Consider the following 17,685-nt stretch of genomic DNA (forward strand, 5'->3'; position numbering starts at 1 on the left):
AGATTCAGATAAAGTGACCAGAGGCCATCCAGGAATGGAGAACCAGGGGCACTAGCCTAAGGACTAGACCTCCCAGACTTTCTAGATAAGAATCACAGAGAATTCTGATTCAGGAGGTATGTGCCCTTTTTGCAAATGTCCCAAGTGAGTCTTATAAAAGGAGTTTGGCAAACACTGCCCTAGAGATTCCCTTAGATTTCTAGTATTTTCCAACTCTGCTTTAAATTCAAGATGTGGTGAGAGGACCTGTACTCCAGGGATTTCAAGGTACCAAGTGAATCTGTTCACTCAAAAGCACTACTTCTGTGCAGTAGGTCACAAAACAAGATATGGTCTCGTTCTCTGCCCAAAGGAACCTGCTATATGCGGAACTGTAAAACCCATACTTTATTATCTTATTACTTGGAATTGCCTGAAATTACCTGGAATTTTAAATCATGAAGCAAGTCACGGACTTGAAAGTTACTCTACAGCAGTGGTTGTCAAAATGTGGTCCCTAAACTCAGTGGCATTAGCATCAAATTGTTAGAAATGTAAACTATCAGGCCTTATCCCAGAACCTCTGGGGGTGGGGCCCAGCAACCTATAATTTAATAAGCCCTCCAGGTGATTCGGATGTTCGCTCAAGTTTGGTTCCCATTGACCGAGCAAGTAGAATCTCGTTTGGCAGTTTCTCCACGGTAAAATTGCTGGACACTTCCAGTACTTTGTTTCCCTCCCAGTCCATCAATGTCTCCTTCCCCACCCCATATCCAATTAAACAAATTCACAAAAATAATCTACACATCTCAAAAAGAACGTAAAACTTTATTAAGAACATCTTATATTGTCATCAGATACCACCAAAGAAAAAGGGGTAAAGAAATAGGGAAACTTCATCTTCCCGTGTGCTACTGCGGCCTCAGAACAGACTCGTGTGTGGCTGGCTGGAATTACAGACGGCAACAAATGCTCTGTATAGATAAATTCAGTAAGTAACACAATGCTCCCTTTCTATACAGAGAAGAACTGGATTTACACTTTAAAAAGCTTTGATACAGTGCAACAACTATTAAACAAGACTACATCTTAGGATGTAGCAGTATAGAGCTTTATGTTATTTCATATAATATAAATTTTTTGAATGGAAAATTCAGAAAGGACATTCTAACTTTCCTAATTAATTTGTACTTTTGAGTGTTTTCTTTCTAAAGATTTCTCAGAACCAGTTCAATAATGATAATAGATGAGTTGCTCATCTACAGTGACAATTGACAACCTAGGTTTGTTATTTTAATTTTGCAAGTCAGGATGACAAGGTCATCCCAGCTGTTGCTGATCCTGAAGGAGTTCTTACAGAAAAACCCTGATTCAGAGTGCTTGTGAGAAGAGGTACCAAAATAGCTGCACCTGGACTGGTTTTCCTAGAAAGGGAGGTTGGCTATTAAGCACAGCTCATTTTCTCGGACTCCCGGGTTCCCCCATGTGGTTCTTTTACTTACTGTAATGATGGAAGGAGCAGAGGGAACACCAGGGAATCTGTTCTGCTACTCCAGACAGCTCTCTGCGCTGTGTGTGGAGAAAAGAGTGATGGTATCCATTCAAACCAAAATGCCCCTACTGCAAGTATGGTGACGTGCTTTTCTCTTGAGGGGCCAGGCCAAGCTGCACTCAAAAGTGCGTGATTTGCCTCACGTACACAGTGAAGAAAATGCTCATGATTCAGAATCTGGTATTATAATACCCCCAGCTAGCTCCATTTCTTGAGAAAATGTAGTCTCCCTTTTAGAAAGGAAAGCTATTTACTGCTAAGGCTTACCATGTTAATTATCATAAGGCTGAAAACATAACTTCTAAACCAGACCATATCATTTGTGTTTACAGTCAGTCAATCAACCAACAACTGAAGGCTTGTGGAGGATTGGTCAAAGGGTGAAATTGGGAGTAGGATTCAGGTTGAGTACTATCTCTTATCACAAATCGCATCAAGCTCTTTAAAAAATAATGCGTTTTTATCATAAATATTTAGAGCAGATACTGGCATTAAAATCAGTATCTAAGTCAGAAGTCTGTCTTAAACGGTGAAAATATTTCAACAAACTTCTAATAGGTTTCAAATCTTCCCAGGAGTACATAGTTTATAAATTAGTTTTAAATGGAAAAAAAATGCATTCTGAATAGATAAATCAACACTTCAGCAGATCATAAATAAGGTCAAGATGCTGAAAATAAATTAATACAAAAGTTTTTGCTTTCACTTTAACAAAAATTAACTTATGTGGCATACTTTTACAACAGGTATAACCAGGTTTTAATAATTGTGCATTGGTTACACCCTCCACCACCATGCTGAATCTTTTTCTTACAAATCCTACACCTAGGGACAGAAGTACACAAGACAGACATACACTCCAATGTGTAAGTCTGGCTGCTACACACCATTTTCTTAGTGACGTTACAAATGTTGGTCAGGATCTACTACCAGTAATTTGTCAACCACATTACAAGTTAAGTACATTCATGGTTAAGTGGATTAGATTCCTGGGTGAGCTTTCTGTGGTAGTGTTCACAGGGAATCTAATTACTACCATTCCTGTGAAAAAATGTGCCCCGAGTCCCAAAAGTTGACTAAAAAACTTTGGAATATAAGCCATATGTGGGAACTACTTCTCTGTGTGTCTGTTTCGGAGAGGTCAAACTGTTAAAAGCACTGTTCCCAGAACTACTGGCTACTAAAAATAAATATTTGTCTTCTCCTTCACATATAAATTCATTTTAGCTATAATCTCTAATACTGAGAAAGAGTGAAGCCATTCAGACTAGTGAGACATAACTGGCTTGTGGGATCTAAAAGATGTGTTATTGACTATCTAAGTTGAATCTTCTTACAACGAAAAGAAAAATGTCTAATATGTAAAGTAATGAATGAAAAAAATGTTCATCCTAAGTCATCACTGAGTACAAAATCCACAGCTTAACAATGTGATTTAAAGAGAAAGCAGGAGAGCATGCAACTGCTCTAACACACAGGGTTAGAAATAAAAGGTTAAAAAAAAGTACATTTGTTTTGGTAATTCTAAATATACAAATATAATATTTATCAGATCTACCCTGTAGTGTAGCACTGCTTAATTTCCAAATATACAGTCATTCAAAAACCTTAAGGAAACATTAAAAATGTTCCAGGCTACGTTACTGAACATTAATGAATATTGTGTTCTTGAGATATTAAAGCTAAAAATACTATTGTTTTTAAAGTTAAATGGCTAAGAGAATAATAAAGTATCATTATTTTACACTTCTTTTAATCCCACAGATGGCTTTATGTTAAAGGGATCAATTATGTTAAAAGGAGCCTGATTTGACAACTAGAAATCAGTTCTAGAATCAGAGTTGCTCTCTTGGTACAATGTCAAAATTTATAACATTTCCAAAGCATCTTCATATTAATCTATCCAAATAATAATAAACAGTTTATTCAAGGGGGTCCCTATTTTACACTCCTTTTATTCTACACTGTGGCAGTTGGAATGGAACCCCTATAGTGCTATTGTGGAAAAGTTCTCTAGGTTCTGATCTGACTCTCAAAATGACATCCATGTTTACTGTTAAATTACTGACCTCTAGGAAACAGGAACCAAAGGCATTGAGAGGCACAGAACTGATACTTTGGTTGGGGAGAAGGGTGAAAATTAAGTTGGAACACTTAGTCCCTTCTACAATCAAGTCCTAACTATACCATAATAAATTCTCAACAAACTCCTGATTAGTTCTTACTCTTTAGGAATTACATACTATACAGTGATTAGATACTGAAGAAAATAAAGAAAATCATTTGAAAATACATGAAGAAATAGAAACATGGAATTTCTCACAAGGCCCTGAATCAAAAAAATTTACAAAAAGATCTTTTGAAAATAATCACGATTTGTGAGCTTATTAATACACAGAGATTCACTTTGTTTAAACTAAGTCATGTTAACTTACCAATAAAATAGTAAACAAACCAACATTTTAAACAATTTTATAAATTACTTATTTCTTTCTGTTAATGTCACTCTCTCAACAATATACAAAAATAACACTACAGGACTATCCACCTAACCTGTCTCCATCTCTTACAAAGTCCTGGGCCCTGGAAAGAGACTGGTCATCAATCTTCACTGTAGATGTCCCCCGCAAAGGGCAGGTGCATGTGGCTGCCAGTGACATTGGGCAATCGAGATAAGTCCGGCAGGCTCTGGATCCGGGACCTGAGTTCTTTTCGCACCAGGGAAACTCTGGCTAACTTGCGCTTGTATTCCTGTAACATCAAACCACTCTCATTAGCATTTCTGGGAGTTCAGAGAAGAGCTATCTAGCTTATCTAGCTAATGCTCTACATTAAATCTAGTAAAACATTCAGTTTATGCTGAATAACGAGATTATAATGTGAGCTTTAGGATCAAAAGAGGGACTTGGGAAATACTCAAGTAGGTAAACTCATTATTATTATTATTATGAAAAACCACAATCGTAAGCTCTTGTTTCACATTTGTAAAGAGAAGACTAAAATATTAATATTCTTAACCGCAGCATATAAGATTTTCAGGTATACAGGAGCTTGGATATGAAAAAGTATATATTTATTTTCACAAACAAACTGAAATTTAGCACTGTTTTCAATTCTGAATGTTGGCAGCAGACCACAGGAGCATTAACAGTATCTGTGAGTTTAATAGAAACCAGTTGCTTCAATATGACTTTACAGTTTTTCACATCTATCTTAAAATATTGTTTATATTTATGACTACTTTGAAATTATTAGACCAACTGCTACACGTAATTTAATATATCAGTAAAGAAGCATATATTACTGTACAAATTTTATCATTTCAATAACTCTACTTCAATATAACTTGTTTCCATTGTAATGCTATGCATTTTATTTTCTACATTTAAAATATGTAACTTGAGAAGGGGTCCAAGGCTTCGCCAGATCACCAAAGGATTACAATGGCACCAAAAAAAAAAGTCAGGAAACCCTGCAAACAGCAGCCTAAGGAGTCAGAGACTGGAAACTAATTAAGATCATATTTTGCTTAGGGGGGAAACAGCCCATTCTCTGTAGTGGAAATATCTTTTAACTGAAGTTTCCAGACTTCAACAAGGAGAGAGGAACCTTCTTTACTCCATCACCTAGTAGAGGTGGGATGTGAAGAGGGGAACCTAGAAAGTGGGTATTATTCCCTCTATAAAGCCTACAGCCCTCTCCTTCCCTCTGACCAAGGGTGATCTCAAACAAGACAGACCAGGTGAGTGATAAGCTTTCATCTGGGGTAGCAGGTCTATCCACAAAGAGCCCTTCTTCTTTAGCTGTTTCTCTGACTGAATCACCTAGGAAATTTTTGAAGAAACTCAGAATTTTCAAGAGAACTCCAGCCTCACTATCTATCAGTTAAATGAGAATCTCTGGCAGTGGATCCAGAGCTCTCAAATTTTGTAAAAGCTCCCCCAAAGAATGCTAATACACAGCCAACTTGTGAGCTACTTCTCTACAGTTTTTCTGTCTAAAATGAAATCAGTTAGCGAACTTTGTGTTACTGAGCCTCCTCTTTTAAAGAATAACTACACCTGGGGAAAGGAGTTTGTCAGAATTACTATATCCCAACTGCTCTAAGGGAATGGGGGAAAGGAGAAGATTTCTGAAGCATGGGGAACTGGGCACAATGGCAGACAAAGCAGACAAGGTTGAAAGCTGGACATGTTCTAGGATAGCTTTGGGCACATAAGAGAGGGGTCAATCTTTGCCATGTCTGCTTGTTCCTGAATTTCTAATCCATCATGAAGATCAAGGTTGAGTAAAAGAGAGTTTAATTGGGATCTATAACCTCAAGGTAAGATTTTCCTGTTTCCTTTTCTCCTTTGCCAGTGACACACTGGAACACCAGGTAGGTTTCAGCATAACAGCTCAGAGTGGCAAACAAAAGAGAAGCACCAGAGTATTTCACTCTAGATGCATACTTTTCAGTCGGATCTCTACACACATCTCATTTAGCTCACGTGTCTTCCTCAGAACATGCTGATAGGGGGGCAAACACATATTTCCATCTGTCCCTCTGTTCTTACTAAATCATTCTTTAATAAGTAACACCTAAAGTACTCTAGGGTCAGCATGACATATCCAGATGCTGTTCAAACATGCTCAAAACTAATTATTCTCTGATCCTCTCGAGGCTAGATGTTTTGAGAAATGTCTTATGTGCCTTTAGTGGTCATTACTGCTCACCCTAATTTCTAGTTTCTAGCATCCAGATAGGCTGTACTTCAATTATTAAGGTTTATATTAATCCTTTGATTCAAAGGATCTGTGGCAATTATTGATAAAAGCCTTCTACCAATTGGCAACACTGCATACAAAAAAATTGGTAAACATAATCAAAAGCTGCCATTTATTGAATGCCCATAATATGCCAGGCATTAAAGTATGAATTCATTTAATCCTCTCAATAATCCTGTGAGAAGAGTGATTATCCTTCATAAGCGAGTAAAATCGTGCTTTACTATATTAGGAACAAAAGTAGTAATCAAAAGCTTTCTGCTACTGTCAAAGGCAGACTTTCATCTGAAAGACAAAAGATTTAAGTAGCTCTGGTTAACTATTTGATGTTAGCCTGAAGAAAAAACCAGATGAAACCTGACGAACTACCCAATTCTATGATCCAGGCCATAGTCCCAAAATTTTTCAATTGCCTCACTGGTGGTCTAGAAAGAGGCTCCAAGATTCCACAAGTTGGCTTCCTATGGCAACGATGCTTACAATAAGATGTGTATATTGTTTTGATTCTGATGTACAATAATGATAGTAATTCTCTTAGGTCAGAATCATCACAGCACCACGAATGCACTCTCCTCTTTCACAGCACCTTTAGAAAAATGTTGTTGACTGTCTATTTACAATCCTCCTCTCTGCCCTACAAGACTGCGAGTGTTGTGATGGCGGTCCCCAGCATATGGCCAGTATATATTTATTAAGCACTGGAGGTAACAGTGTTAAACAAAACAGATGAGGTCTCTTGCCTTTACAAAGCTAACATTTCAGGGGGAAGGAGGCATAAAATTACATAAATATCAATATTATTTCAGGTATAAATACAATGAAGAAAATAAAGTTGGGCAATAGGAGAATAAATACGGCAATGTGGGGGGGAAGTCAAGCCTACTTTACAAGTAAACAAAAAAAGAAAGGAGTAAGTGTTCAAAACTTTTAAGTTTAAGAGCCTGAGGGCGCCCTTCTTCTGCTCAGCCCCACTCCGTGAAACACAGGCTCTACCTTAGATGCAGAAGCTGAGAATACTGGGGCACGGATAACCCTTGCCCCCGATTCAGGAGGTGGTGGTCTTCACGAGAAGAGGCAAGCCAAGAGGAATACAGGCTCCTGCACCCCTTCCCTTCACCAACAGCTCAGCTCCTATAGCAGGGGCATCACTTAAAGAAAAGCTTGCCATTGTCCCACTCCTAGTTCCACAGACCTGACTCAAAGATTTTGCATGAGAAAGAAACAGGTAATAAAACAGCGCCCTCCTGGTGTCAGAACAAATATCTAACACTGACCTCAAAACAAAATCAGTGTCTGGAAGAGATATCTGCACTCCCATGTTCATCGCAGCATTATTCACAATAGCTAAGATATGAAAACAACCCAACTCTTTGTCAACAGGTGAATGGATAAAGACATGGTACATATATACAATGGAATATTCAGCTATGAGAATGAAGGAAATTCTGTCATTTGCAACAACCTGGACAAACCTAGAAGACATTACGTTAACTGAAATTAGCCAGACAGAGAAAGACAAATACTATATAATCTCACTTATATGTGGACCCTTAAAGAAAAGATGAACTCACAGAAATAGAATAGAATGATGGTGACCAGGGACTGGGGTGGTGGGGGGGTGGGAGATGGGGAGACACTGGTCAAAAGGTACAAGCCTTCAGTTATAAAATGAATATGCTCTGGGGATCTAATGTACAGATGGTGATTATAGTTAATAATACTGTGTTGTACACTTGATAATCTGCTAAGAGAGTAGACCTTGTGCTCTCATCACCAAAGTAATCATGTGAAGTGATGAATATATTAATTAACCTGACTGTGGTAATTATTTCACAAATACATGTGTTAAATCATCCCGTCGTAGACTTTAAATATATACAATTTTATGTGCCAATTTTACTTCAATAAAGCTGGAGTGGGAGAAAAGAAATATCTCTTTTTATTCTCAGTAAACCAAAAAAATTACCCTAAGCATGAAAGAAAAAACACAAACGTGGATCCAGTGGCATGCATGTATCAGGGAAAGTCTAAGGTGTGGTAGTCTAATCTGATAAACGCATCAATAGGTAAGGCCACTACATAAGTCCCTTTCAGTTTTCTCATTCTTTTTTTAACTAAACCTGCATCTTGCAAAAACAGCTTTAAAAAGACTTATTTTGTTTTAACCTAAATAACCTTTTTTTTCCCTAAAAGAATTTAGCTCTGTTCCAGCCCCAAAGAAGGGGAAGGACCCGAATTTTAAATTAAAAAAAAAAAAAAAACTGCTGAAAAGCCAAAGCATTAAAAAATTAAGCCCCTTCCCTCAGCAATAAATACTGAACTGCTTTTACTGCAAAGGTATAGTGTTCTGACTATTCTGTGTATTAAAGTCTTTTTTTAATTTTAATTTTTTAATTGTAGTTGATTTACAATGTTTCAGATGTACAGCAAGTGGTTCAGTTATATACAATATATAGATATTTAAAGAATATATCTATATATATTCTTTTAGATTCTTTTCCACTATAGGTTATTACAAGATATTGAATATAGTTCCCTGTGCCATACAGTAGGTCCTTGTTATCTATTTTATATATAGTCTGTATCTGTTAATCTCGAATTCCAAATTTATCCCTCCCACCCTGTCCCCTTTGGTCTCTTTCTTCTTTTGTTCTCTTCTCCTGTGATCTGATGACTATTTTTAGTATTGTTTGGACTCCTTCTTTTTTGTGTTTATATCTATTATAGATTTTCTGGTTTGTGGTTACCTTGAGGTTTTGGAATAGCAGTCTATATATATACGTGATTGCTCTAAGTTGTTGATCTCTTAATTTCAAATGCATTTAAAATACCCTGCATTTGTACTCTCCTCCCCTCACAATTACTGTTTTTGATATATCTTACATCTTGTTTTGTGCATCCCTTACCTCCTTATTGTGGACAGATAATTTTACTACTTTTGTCTAACTTCCCTACTAGCTTTGTGTATGGATGATTTCCTACCTTTACTGTATGTTCGCCTTTATCTGTGAGCTTTCTCATTCTGTAATTTTGTTTCTAGTTGTGGCCTTTTCTTTTTTGCCCAGAGTTCCACTAACAGCCGTAAAGCTGGTTTGGTGGTGCTGAAATCTTTTACCTGTTACTTGTCTGTAAAACTTTTGATTTCTCCATCAAATCTGAATGAGCGTCTTGCTGGGTAGAGTATTCTTGGTTATAGGTTCTTCCGTTTTGTCACTTTACATGCATCATGCCACTCCTTTCTGGCCTGCAGAATTTCTGCTGAAAGATCAGCTGCCACTTTGGGAGCCAATGCTTCACCTCATTTCCTGTTGACTGTTTACATGAGTCATTTTACTTCTCCCTCACTATTCCCTCCATTCAACAAGGTCTGTATTTTTGTTCTTAATTTACTTGCCAGTATCACCACCACCATCACCCTAAAACCGCAAACCCTCGTCTGACTATATTTCAACATTAATGAATCAGGTGTTATCTATCTTGTGTGCAGTTAGAGTGGGTTAGAGCTAGGTTGAAATCTGAACCACCACTAGAAAAGCTTTTCTTTACAGCTAATGTTGAGTATATATTGTGTCCAAATCTCCATTTTACAAGACCTATTTTAAGACCAAACTTTGCCATAGAAACTTTTCCCACTGTAGTTTCACACTAACTTCCTATGATCTGCTACTATTCAAGTTTTTTCTGAACTTAAATACTACTATACTGTTTTCTAGTTTTCATAATTAGGGGGAAACACACTTTGTGTGTATCTATATTCCTTACAGTGTTCAGCAGAGCACTGGGTGTGAACAGGTCCCCCGTCGATTCTCCTGGGCATTAGGTCAAAAGATCTGGATACAAGTACCACCTCCTCAATTTACTACCTGTAATCTTAGGCAAGGGCACCCTAAGATTATCTAAGCCTCAGCTGCTTCCATTGTAAAATACGGGTATCTATTTTATTGGTCTGTGAGGCTTAAATAAGTTAATGTGGAAGTTTTCAAATTATGAAGTGCCATAGAACTGCAGTTATCATTCTGGGATGGTATCAGAACCATCTTGCACCAAAAACAGCTAAGAGGATAAATTTCCTAAAATTTGGAGTTCTTATTCATTTTAGGGCTGATCCAGATACAGTTGTTCTAATATTTCAGCTGCTTAAAATAAATAGCTTAACTATTTCTGAATTTAAATATATAGGGCTTCCCTGGTGGCGCAGTGGTTGAGAGTCCCCCTGCCGATGCAGGGGACACGGGTTTGTGCCCCAGTCCGGGAAGATACTACATGCCGCGGAGCGGCTGGGTCCATGAGCCATGGCCGCTGGGCCTGCGTGTCCTGAGCCTGTGCTCTGCAACGGGAGAGGCCACAACAGTGAGAGGCCCGTGTACTGCAAAAAAAAAAAATATATATATATATATATATATATATATATATATATAATATATATAATGGGCTGCCTTTATCTTGCACATGCTACTAATAATTCTGCTCTCTTCCTTCATACATGACTCTGACTTAAAAAAAAATTTGGAGAAGTTCAACTGTACCCACATGTGCATCTTTAGTGGCCATTAAGGGCTGTGGTCAACAATTTCAAGCATCATGCCTACCATATTACAGCCCCTTCCTTCCTACCCACTTCCTGAGAGACAGCTGCTGCAGCAGAAAAAGGAATATATCAAGTTAGGAAGCCCAATCCTGATTCTAGTGAGTAAGCTGTGTAGCTTTTGTAGGAATCAAGTTTGAGTGTAATCCAGATTCCAGAATGCTCTGAAAACAAGGCTTTGATAATGCATTCTCTCTCTTTTCATTTGTGAAATCAATGTTTAGGGTGCCTTTCAAGTATAACAATATGGGCTGGACAACCCCCAGTTTTAAAAGACCTATGAGGATATTTTTTTCAGCCAAAAAAAATGGACATCCTAGCATTAAAGAATTTCTCCACAATAGCATTTCTTAAAGATGGAGAGAGCGATGTATTATTTCCATACGACATCTTATTTCCGTAGTATTCCACAAGCTGTACGTATGCAAACACCTAAGCAATTTAATTTCTCCCTTTATATCTCACTGTATGTATTCTTAGTCTGAAATCTGGTTGATTCAGTTTTGGCTACTTAAAATTTACCTGTTACATCATTTTTAACCAGTCGTCATAGTAACTACATATTTGAGAATAAAATAAGTTGATCCTTGGGTCACAAAAGCACAAATTAACGTTGAAGGTGGAGCTAGTTATCTTCATTCAAAATAGTATCAAGACATAATCTTCAGAACATATTATAGAACCCCTTAGGTTGATGGTAATCTTCATAATCCTGGTTCCTTTTATTTGTTCTTCTGCAGACCCCTAAATGGTTTTGTTCTTTGATATGTATTTCATTACGTCTTCTGCCTCTCTTTAAATGTTAACAAGTCTTTCTTAAGTGACTTTCTTCAATATAACTATTTAGAAGCTCTGATTCTCATTTTTCACGATCCACCATAATTTACTTCATTTTGCATACCCTGGGGTTGGGGCTCTTTGCTAGATTAGACAGGAAAAGTTAATTGAAGTATCAATCAATATTTTTAAAATACCACTTATTTTCTTAAAGGCGGCCAAGAAATTCCATGATGTCGGGGAGATGTCAAGGCTGTTGCCATCTCCAGGTAACAGTGTAAAGCAAGTAAAGATCTCAGTGGTTTGCCCTAATTTGTCTTCTAGAAAACAAATACCCAAACTTAGCTTGGGAATCTAGTCCTGCAATTGTTAAAAACTATTGTATATATAATTAAAATATTTTAAAAGTAAAATATCAAATCCTTTCTCATCTCTTTTCACATTACCCCACACATCTCTGATGGAACCATTTTTCCTTGACCATCTGCAGAAAAGTTACCTTTTAGTGGGAAATACTTTAGTGTAAATGAATGTCATCTAACAGACTGTCTTATATCTTGCAGTTCCTTTGAGGGCTTACTATCATTCTCTTAAATAAGTATTCTACAATAAAAGCAGATTTTACTTCTAAAATATTCTTGGAATAGGTAATTCCCACCTGTTAATAAATTATAATTCTATTACCATGAAGGCTCATCAGCCTTCTGGATTAACAAGCAGAAAAAAGATTTAATATTTTCTCAGGGACTTAGTTTTCTGCAAGGAACCCAATGCCTACCTGGCTATCGACTGGGTTTTAAAAAATCAAAAATGCTAAATTGTAATGAGGGTAGATACTGTTATAAATAAGCTTTATACATTTCTAGATTGTGACCCTAACCAAGATTTTGATGTGCTTACTAAATGTCAAATGCTGTTCTAAGTGGTCCTTTTAATCTTCATAGGTAGAGACTCTTATTATCCATGCATTACAGATGATAAAACTAAAGCACAATTAACCACTAATTAAGAAACTTCCTAAGTCAAAAGACAAGGTCAAAAAAGCTTGAAACCTAGACAGTCTGGCTTCAGAGTCCTCATGCTTAACCATTATGCTATCCTGTCTCTCGTTATCTTGGAATTGTTATTGGGATGGGTGTTCTTTAGAAGTGTGTTAGCCAACTGAAATCTACCTTACATGAAATATAGGATCACCACAGTCACAGGACTAACAGCTATGTCCCTAAAACTCAAAATCCAACATGTTTAGGAAACAAACTGTGACTTGTATTAGGTAGTCTAATTCTGCCATTAAAACATTTCTAGAATCCCCAGTAATGGAGAGGAGCTGTCATTTTCTCATGAATAACAGCATATGGGCCTAGAGACTTAAAAAAAAAAAGACTAATAATAATAGCAGCAACATACAGAAGACACAAGGGAAAAGAAACAAGGCAAGGGGCTAGTCCAATCAGAACGATGACCAATATTCCAGGAAAATTGAACCTATCACTAATCATCAGTTTTGACCTTGGAGAGGGAGGGGGAGCCAGGAGCTGATAGGCAGCATATAACTGAGGTCATTTATCTGTAAGCAACTTCAAAATCAAGTGGGAAGAAGGAATTTAAGGAAGTGAGATATAACAAATCTATTTTTCTACTTGTCTGATATTTAAATTAGGAAGTAGACTTAATTATGCTTTCTATAAATTTTCATTTTGTGTGACCTTTTAGCCTAAATTATTTTCATTTTCTGTGTGACCTTCTAGTCTCACTCCCTTAGTATGTATTACTCAGTTACTAAAGAATCACACTATTTCAGGGTCATGGAGGTCAGCCAATTTGATATTTCCCAAATTAGGTGTCCCATGGAACACTGTTACACAAGGCTTTAACAGGCAGGCCATAAATCAGAGGTTCTGGGCTGTTTGGGAGCACACATAGTTTCTCTGCTACACCCCTGCTCCAATCTCCAATATGCTCATGTCCAGAGTGAAGCTCCAAGAAGGGAATCAGGCTTGTAACACTCCTCAAAAACCTGAAATACATGTTTGCTGAATATATACTACCATCTCCCAGAGCCAGTTTATATATAGAATACAGTGAGGCAAACATTAGACCCAACATTTCTCTTGTCCTTGTCATTCAACCTCTTCTTGACCACCTTCAGTAACAGCAAACACTACTTTATCCTTCACTTTTAAAGAACAGTTTCACTGGATATAGAATTTTAGGTTGGTGTTTTTCCTTGAACACTTTTCACCCCACTCCCTTCTTGCTTGTGATTCTACTGAGAAGTGTACTGTAATTCTTAGCCTACACGTAAGATGTTTTTTCCCTCTGGCTTTTTTCAAGGTTTTCTCTTTGCCTTTTGTTTTCTGCAGTTTGAATATGACACGCCTCAGTGCAGACTAGATTTTTTGATATCCTGTCAGGTGTTTGTTCTGCGTTTCCTGGGTCAGTGGTTTGATGTCTGTCATTAACTCTGGAATTTCTTGGCCATTATTACTTCAAATATTTCTTCTGCTTCATTTGTTCTTCTGGTATTCCAAGCACATGTATGTTACACTTTTCCAAACTGTCCCACAATTCTTGAATGCTCTGTGTTTGGTTTTTGTTTTGTTTGGGAGGGGAGGTTGCTGCTTGTTGTTGTTCAATTTTCTTTTTGCATTTCAGTTTGGAAAGTACTATCAAGCTCATTGATTTTTTCGTCAGCAGTGTCCAGTCTACTGAGGTGATCATCAAAGGCACTTTTCATTTGTGTTTATCTCTAACATTTAAAATTTGCTTTTGATTCTTTCTTAAGCATGTTCACCTCTACTTAGATCTGTTTTTGAATGGTGTCTACTTTACATTAGAGCTGTTAACATATTAATCAGTTATTTTAAATTCCTGAACTGGTGATTCCAGAATTTGTGTCATACAAGAATTTGTTTCTGATCCTTGTTTTGTCTCTTCAGGCTGTTTCTTGCCTTTGGCATGCTTTGTAATTTTTTCAAAAGCTGAATGTGATTACCAGGCAATAAAAACTGAAGTAAATAAATCTTTATTGTGAGGTTTTACAATAATCTGGCCAGGATTGGGGCTGTATTTAAGGTTTGCTGTAGATGTAGGTAGCTGAGGCTGAAACATTAAGTAACCCTTTCACATTGGGCCAGTTCTAATTGCCAGAATGGTCTTGTCACCTGGAACATATCCACTGGTCCTAGGTTCTGCCTTCTTATGTAAACCCAACTCTTCTCTTCGGATAGCTTTCAAAGCATCTGAAGACAGGTAGCACATAAATTATGCCTGTCCTCAAGTCTGATCTCTGATATCCCCATTTGTTCAACTGTTCTCCCATGTATTTTGTTTCCATTTCCTTTGCCATCCTGGCCTCTGCCTCTGAGTAAACACTGTGGTCAGTTAATTCCCTTTGCTAACGCAGAATCCAGCCTGAGTTCAATACATAAATCTGGCTGTTGTTTAACCAGCATCCAATAAAATAGAATGTACTTTCCATATTCTGAATTTAGTGTAGCTTAACAGTGTTTATGTTACCACAGCTATATCACCATGCTAACAGCTACATGACCGCTGCTTTCTTCCATGAAGTGATGCCAAGCCAGGTCCTGATGTTGATGCAGTTAGCTTAGAGGAATCTAAATGAAGGAACTGACAGTAGAAATTTTTAAGCAGAGAAAAGTGATAATGAAAGCAATGCAAGATTCACACTGATTCCCATTCAGTTTGCACTAGTTATGGACCAATGGTTATTAAACTGTGAGCCAAAGATGCATATTAGAGGCAGCCCTAATTCAACTGAAGTTGTAAGCAAATTTGTGTGCGTGTGCATTTTTCAAACCTGTTGGCAACTCAAAAATGATTAAAAAGGGCCATGTTCTCATATTTCTGCAATCTTTCTGATGTTTCATGAATACACCTTTTTAATCAAAGAAAACTGAACACATTTAGCTATGGTCTCAAAAGTCAAAAGGTAACTTAAATCTCATTAGAAATTAGAATATAAAGCACATTACTGTAGCATAATGTGTTTAGCATCTAATAAGTTACCAAAATTTATCAAATTTACTGATAATTACCAAAGTTAATATATGTGCATTTTCATTGTATGTAAATTACCTCAATTTTAAAATGTACTAAGTTTACTAATCCTAAAAAACACCCAAGACTATTACTTTATATTGGAATAAGATCACTGATATTAGAAAGATTCCAAGAATAGAACTGGCTTTACTTTGAAGCAGTGCCTTTCTCCATAACCTGATCTAAGCATGACCAAATTTGGCAGATGCTTTACAAAGAATTTTTGCTTTAGGAAGTTATGCCTGACAGAATTCTTTCTGTGAGATTATTAGTGTGAATGACATAAGGCCCTCCTTAAAATTTTGATTAACTATCTAAGAGGTTCACATTTTACTTTATCAAATCTTATGTGTGCAATGATATCAAAATTACCAAGATAAATTCTAGTTCTAACATGAATCTTACTTCAAAAGTAAGGAGTGGATAAATTAGAAGGTATAGCTATCAAAAATACCACTCCCCCAATAAATTACAATGGTGTACTGAAGGACTGAACTTAGAGAGGCAATGAGGACTTGTAGTAAATAGATAACTTCCAATATTCTTGATAGTAAATATCCCCCCCACCCCAATCTGTCACATGGACCTAGTTCTTTCAGTAAATCCAGTAAGTACAACTTATTTATCCTGATGTGGATAAATGGACCTTTTTTAAAGTTCCACCCGTTTGAAATAAAGGAAACAAAAGATACAATAAATGCTAGCCACCTACAATGTTGTTAAAAAATCACTTCCACAAACATTTTTTAAAAGATGAGACTGAATATACACAATTATTTAAAACAAACAAAAAACCCAGAGTGGAGTGAAATACATTAAAATATTAATAATAAGTGTTTTCAGAGGTTGGTGTAAACTTTTGAGTTGGGGTTTTTTTTTTCAGTATTTTCCAAACTTTCTATAATAAACATGTATTGTTTTTATGATGGGAAAGTGTTTTAGGAATAAAAGGCAAGGAAAAAAATTTAAACTCTGCATATTGCTTTCAAAAGAATTTCTAAAGTACTCAGAAGTTTCTAACTATAAGAAGGGAATAGGGAAAAGTCAAAAGCACTGAATTTTAGAACTTAAGTAGATCTCACAAATCATTAGGTTTGATATCTACATTTTGAAAAAAAGGGTCTGATATTGCACAATTTCTTCATTTTAAGAATTTAAGTTCTAGAATTTAAGTTCTAGAACCCATAACTCTCAGTTCATTATTCTAATCCATACTCCATACTCACTGAAGACTAACCAAGATAAATACCTGAGTTGGATGTAAATTTGTACATACAGTATGGCTACAACTCTTTAACATTTTTTATAATTATGCTTACAATGGTGGTTTTAATCTATGATTTTTATAAGATTAAGGAAATACATTGAAGCGTTATCAGGAGCTAAGTGGTTTTAATGTATTCATTTTAATGTAATTAATGTATTTTTCAAATTTCCTTTGAAGATAATGTTAATACTTCTGTGCCTCAGTGTTCTCATTCATAAAACAGGTATAGTAATAGTAATCCACCTCATATAGTCACAAATAAAAATACAATCAGTACCTAGAATGGCACCTTCACACAGAGTAAATGCTAAGTATCAGTTATTATTTTATGATAAAAATTTAAATTATCTCCCTTACAATGGAGTTTAAGTGCAATAGCAGGTATCAGGTTAGGCACTGGTAATTTTTCACCCACATAATGTATGGAAATGTTTCCCTTATGCAGGATTGGGATATTGCATTCAAGAGGCCAATGAATTCTGGGAATCTAAAAACTAATCATCTTTAAGAGGCTTCAAGAGCAGGGTTTCTTGATGAATAGGAGTTTTTGTTGTTGTTTTCATTAGGAGTGTAGACACTCAAATGAAGGAAAATGGTGCTCACTGATGAGTCAGGAAGGAGTAACACCATGGGATTGCAGAGAGAATGAAATCTAGCAGGCAGAGCCCGAGCTGACGTCCTAAAAGTCAATCT

At 36.5% G+C, this 17,685-nt stretch overlaps 1 protein-coding gene across 3 annotated transcripts in view; it reads right to left on the minus strand.

Moving 5' to 3' along the window:
* Nucleotides 1-788: 788 nt before the first annotated feature.
* RPRD1A (regulation of nuclear pre-mRNA domain containing 1A) overlaps nt 789-17,685 on the minus strand; it is a 73,572-nt gene continuing 56,675 nt past the window's right edge. For 2 of the 3 annotated variants that reach the window (XM_081251856.1, XM_081251855.1), the window contains one exon: nt 789-4,282. In XM_081251856.1, the coding sequence (XP_081107982.1) occupies nt 4,133-4,282 (150 nt within the window). In that variant the 3' untranslated portion in view covers nt 789-4,132. Of the gene's footprint in view, nt 4,283-14,700; nt 15,294-17,685 lie in introns of those variants that run through there. The other variant, XM_081251858.1, reaches the window with a different exon arrangement.

Source organism: Mesoplodon bidens (genome assembly GCF_964165515.1).
Source record: "Mesoplodon bidens genome assembly, chromosome: 13".
Classification (NCBI taxonomy): Eukaryota; Metazoa; Chordata; class Mammalia; order Artiodactyla; family Ziphiidae; genus Mesoplodon; species Mesoplodon bidens.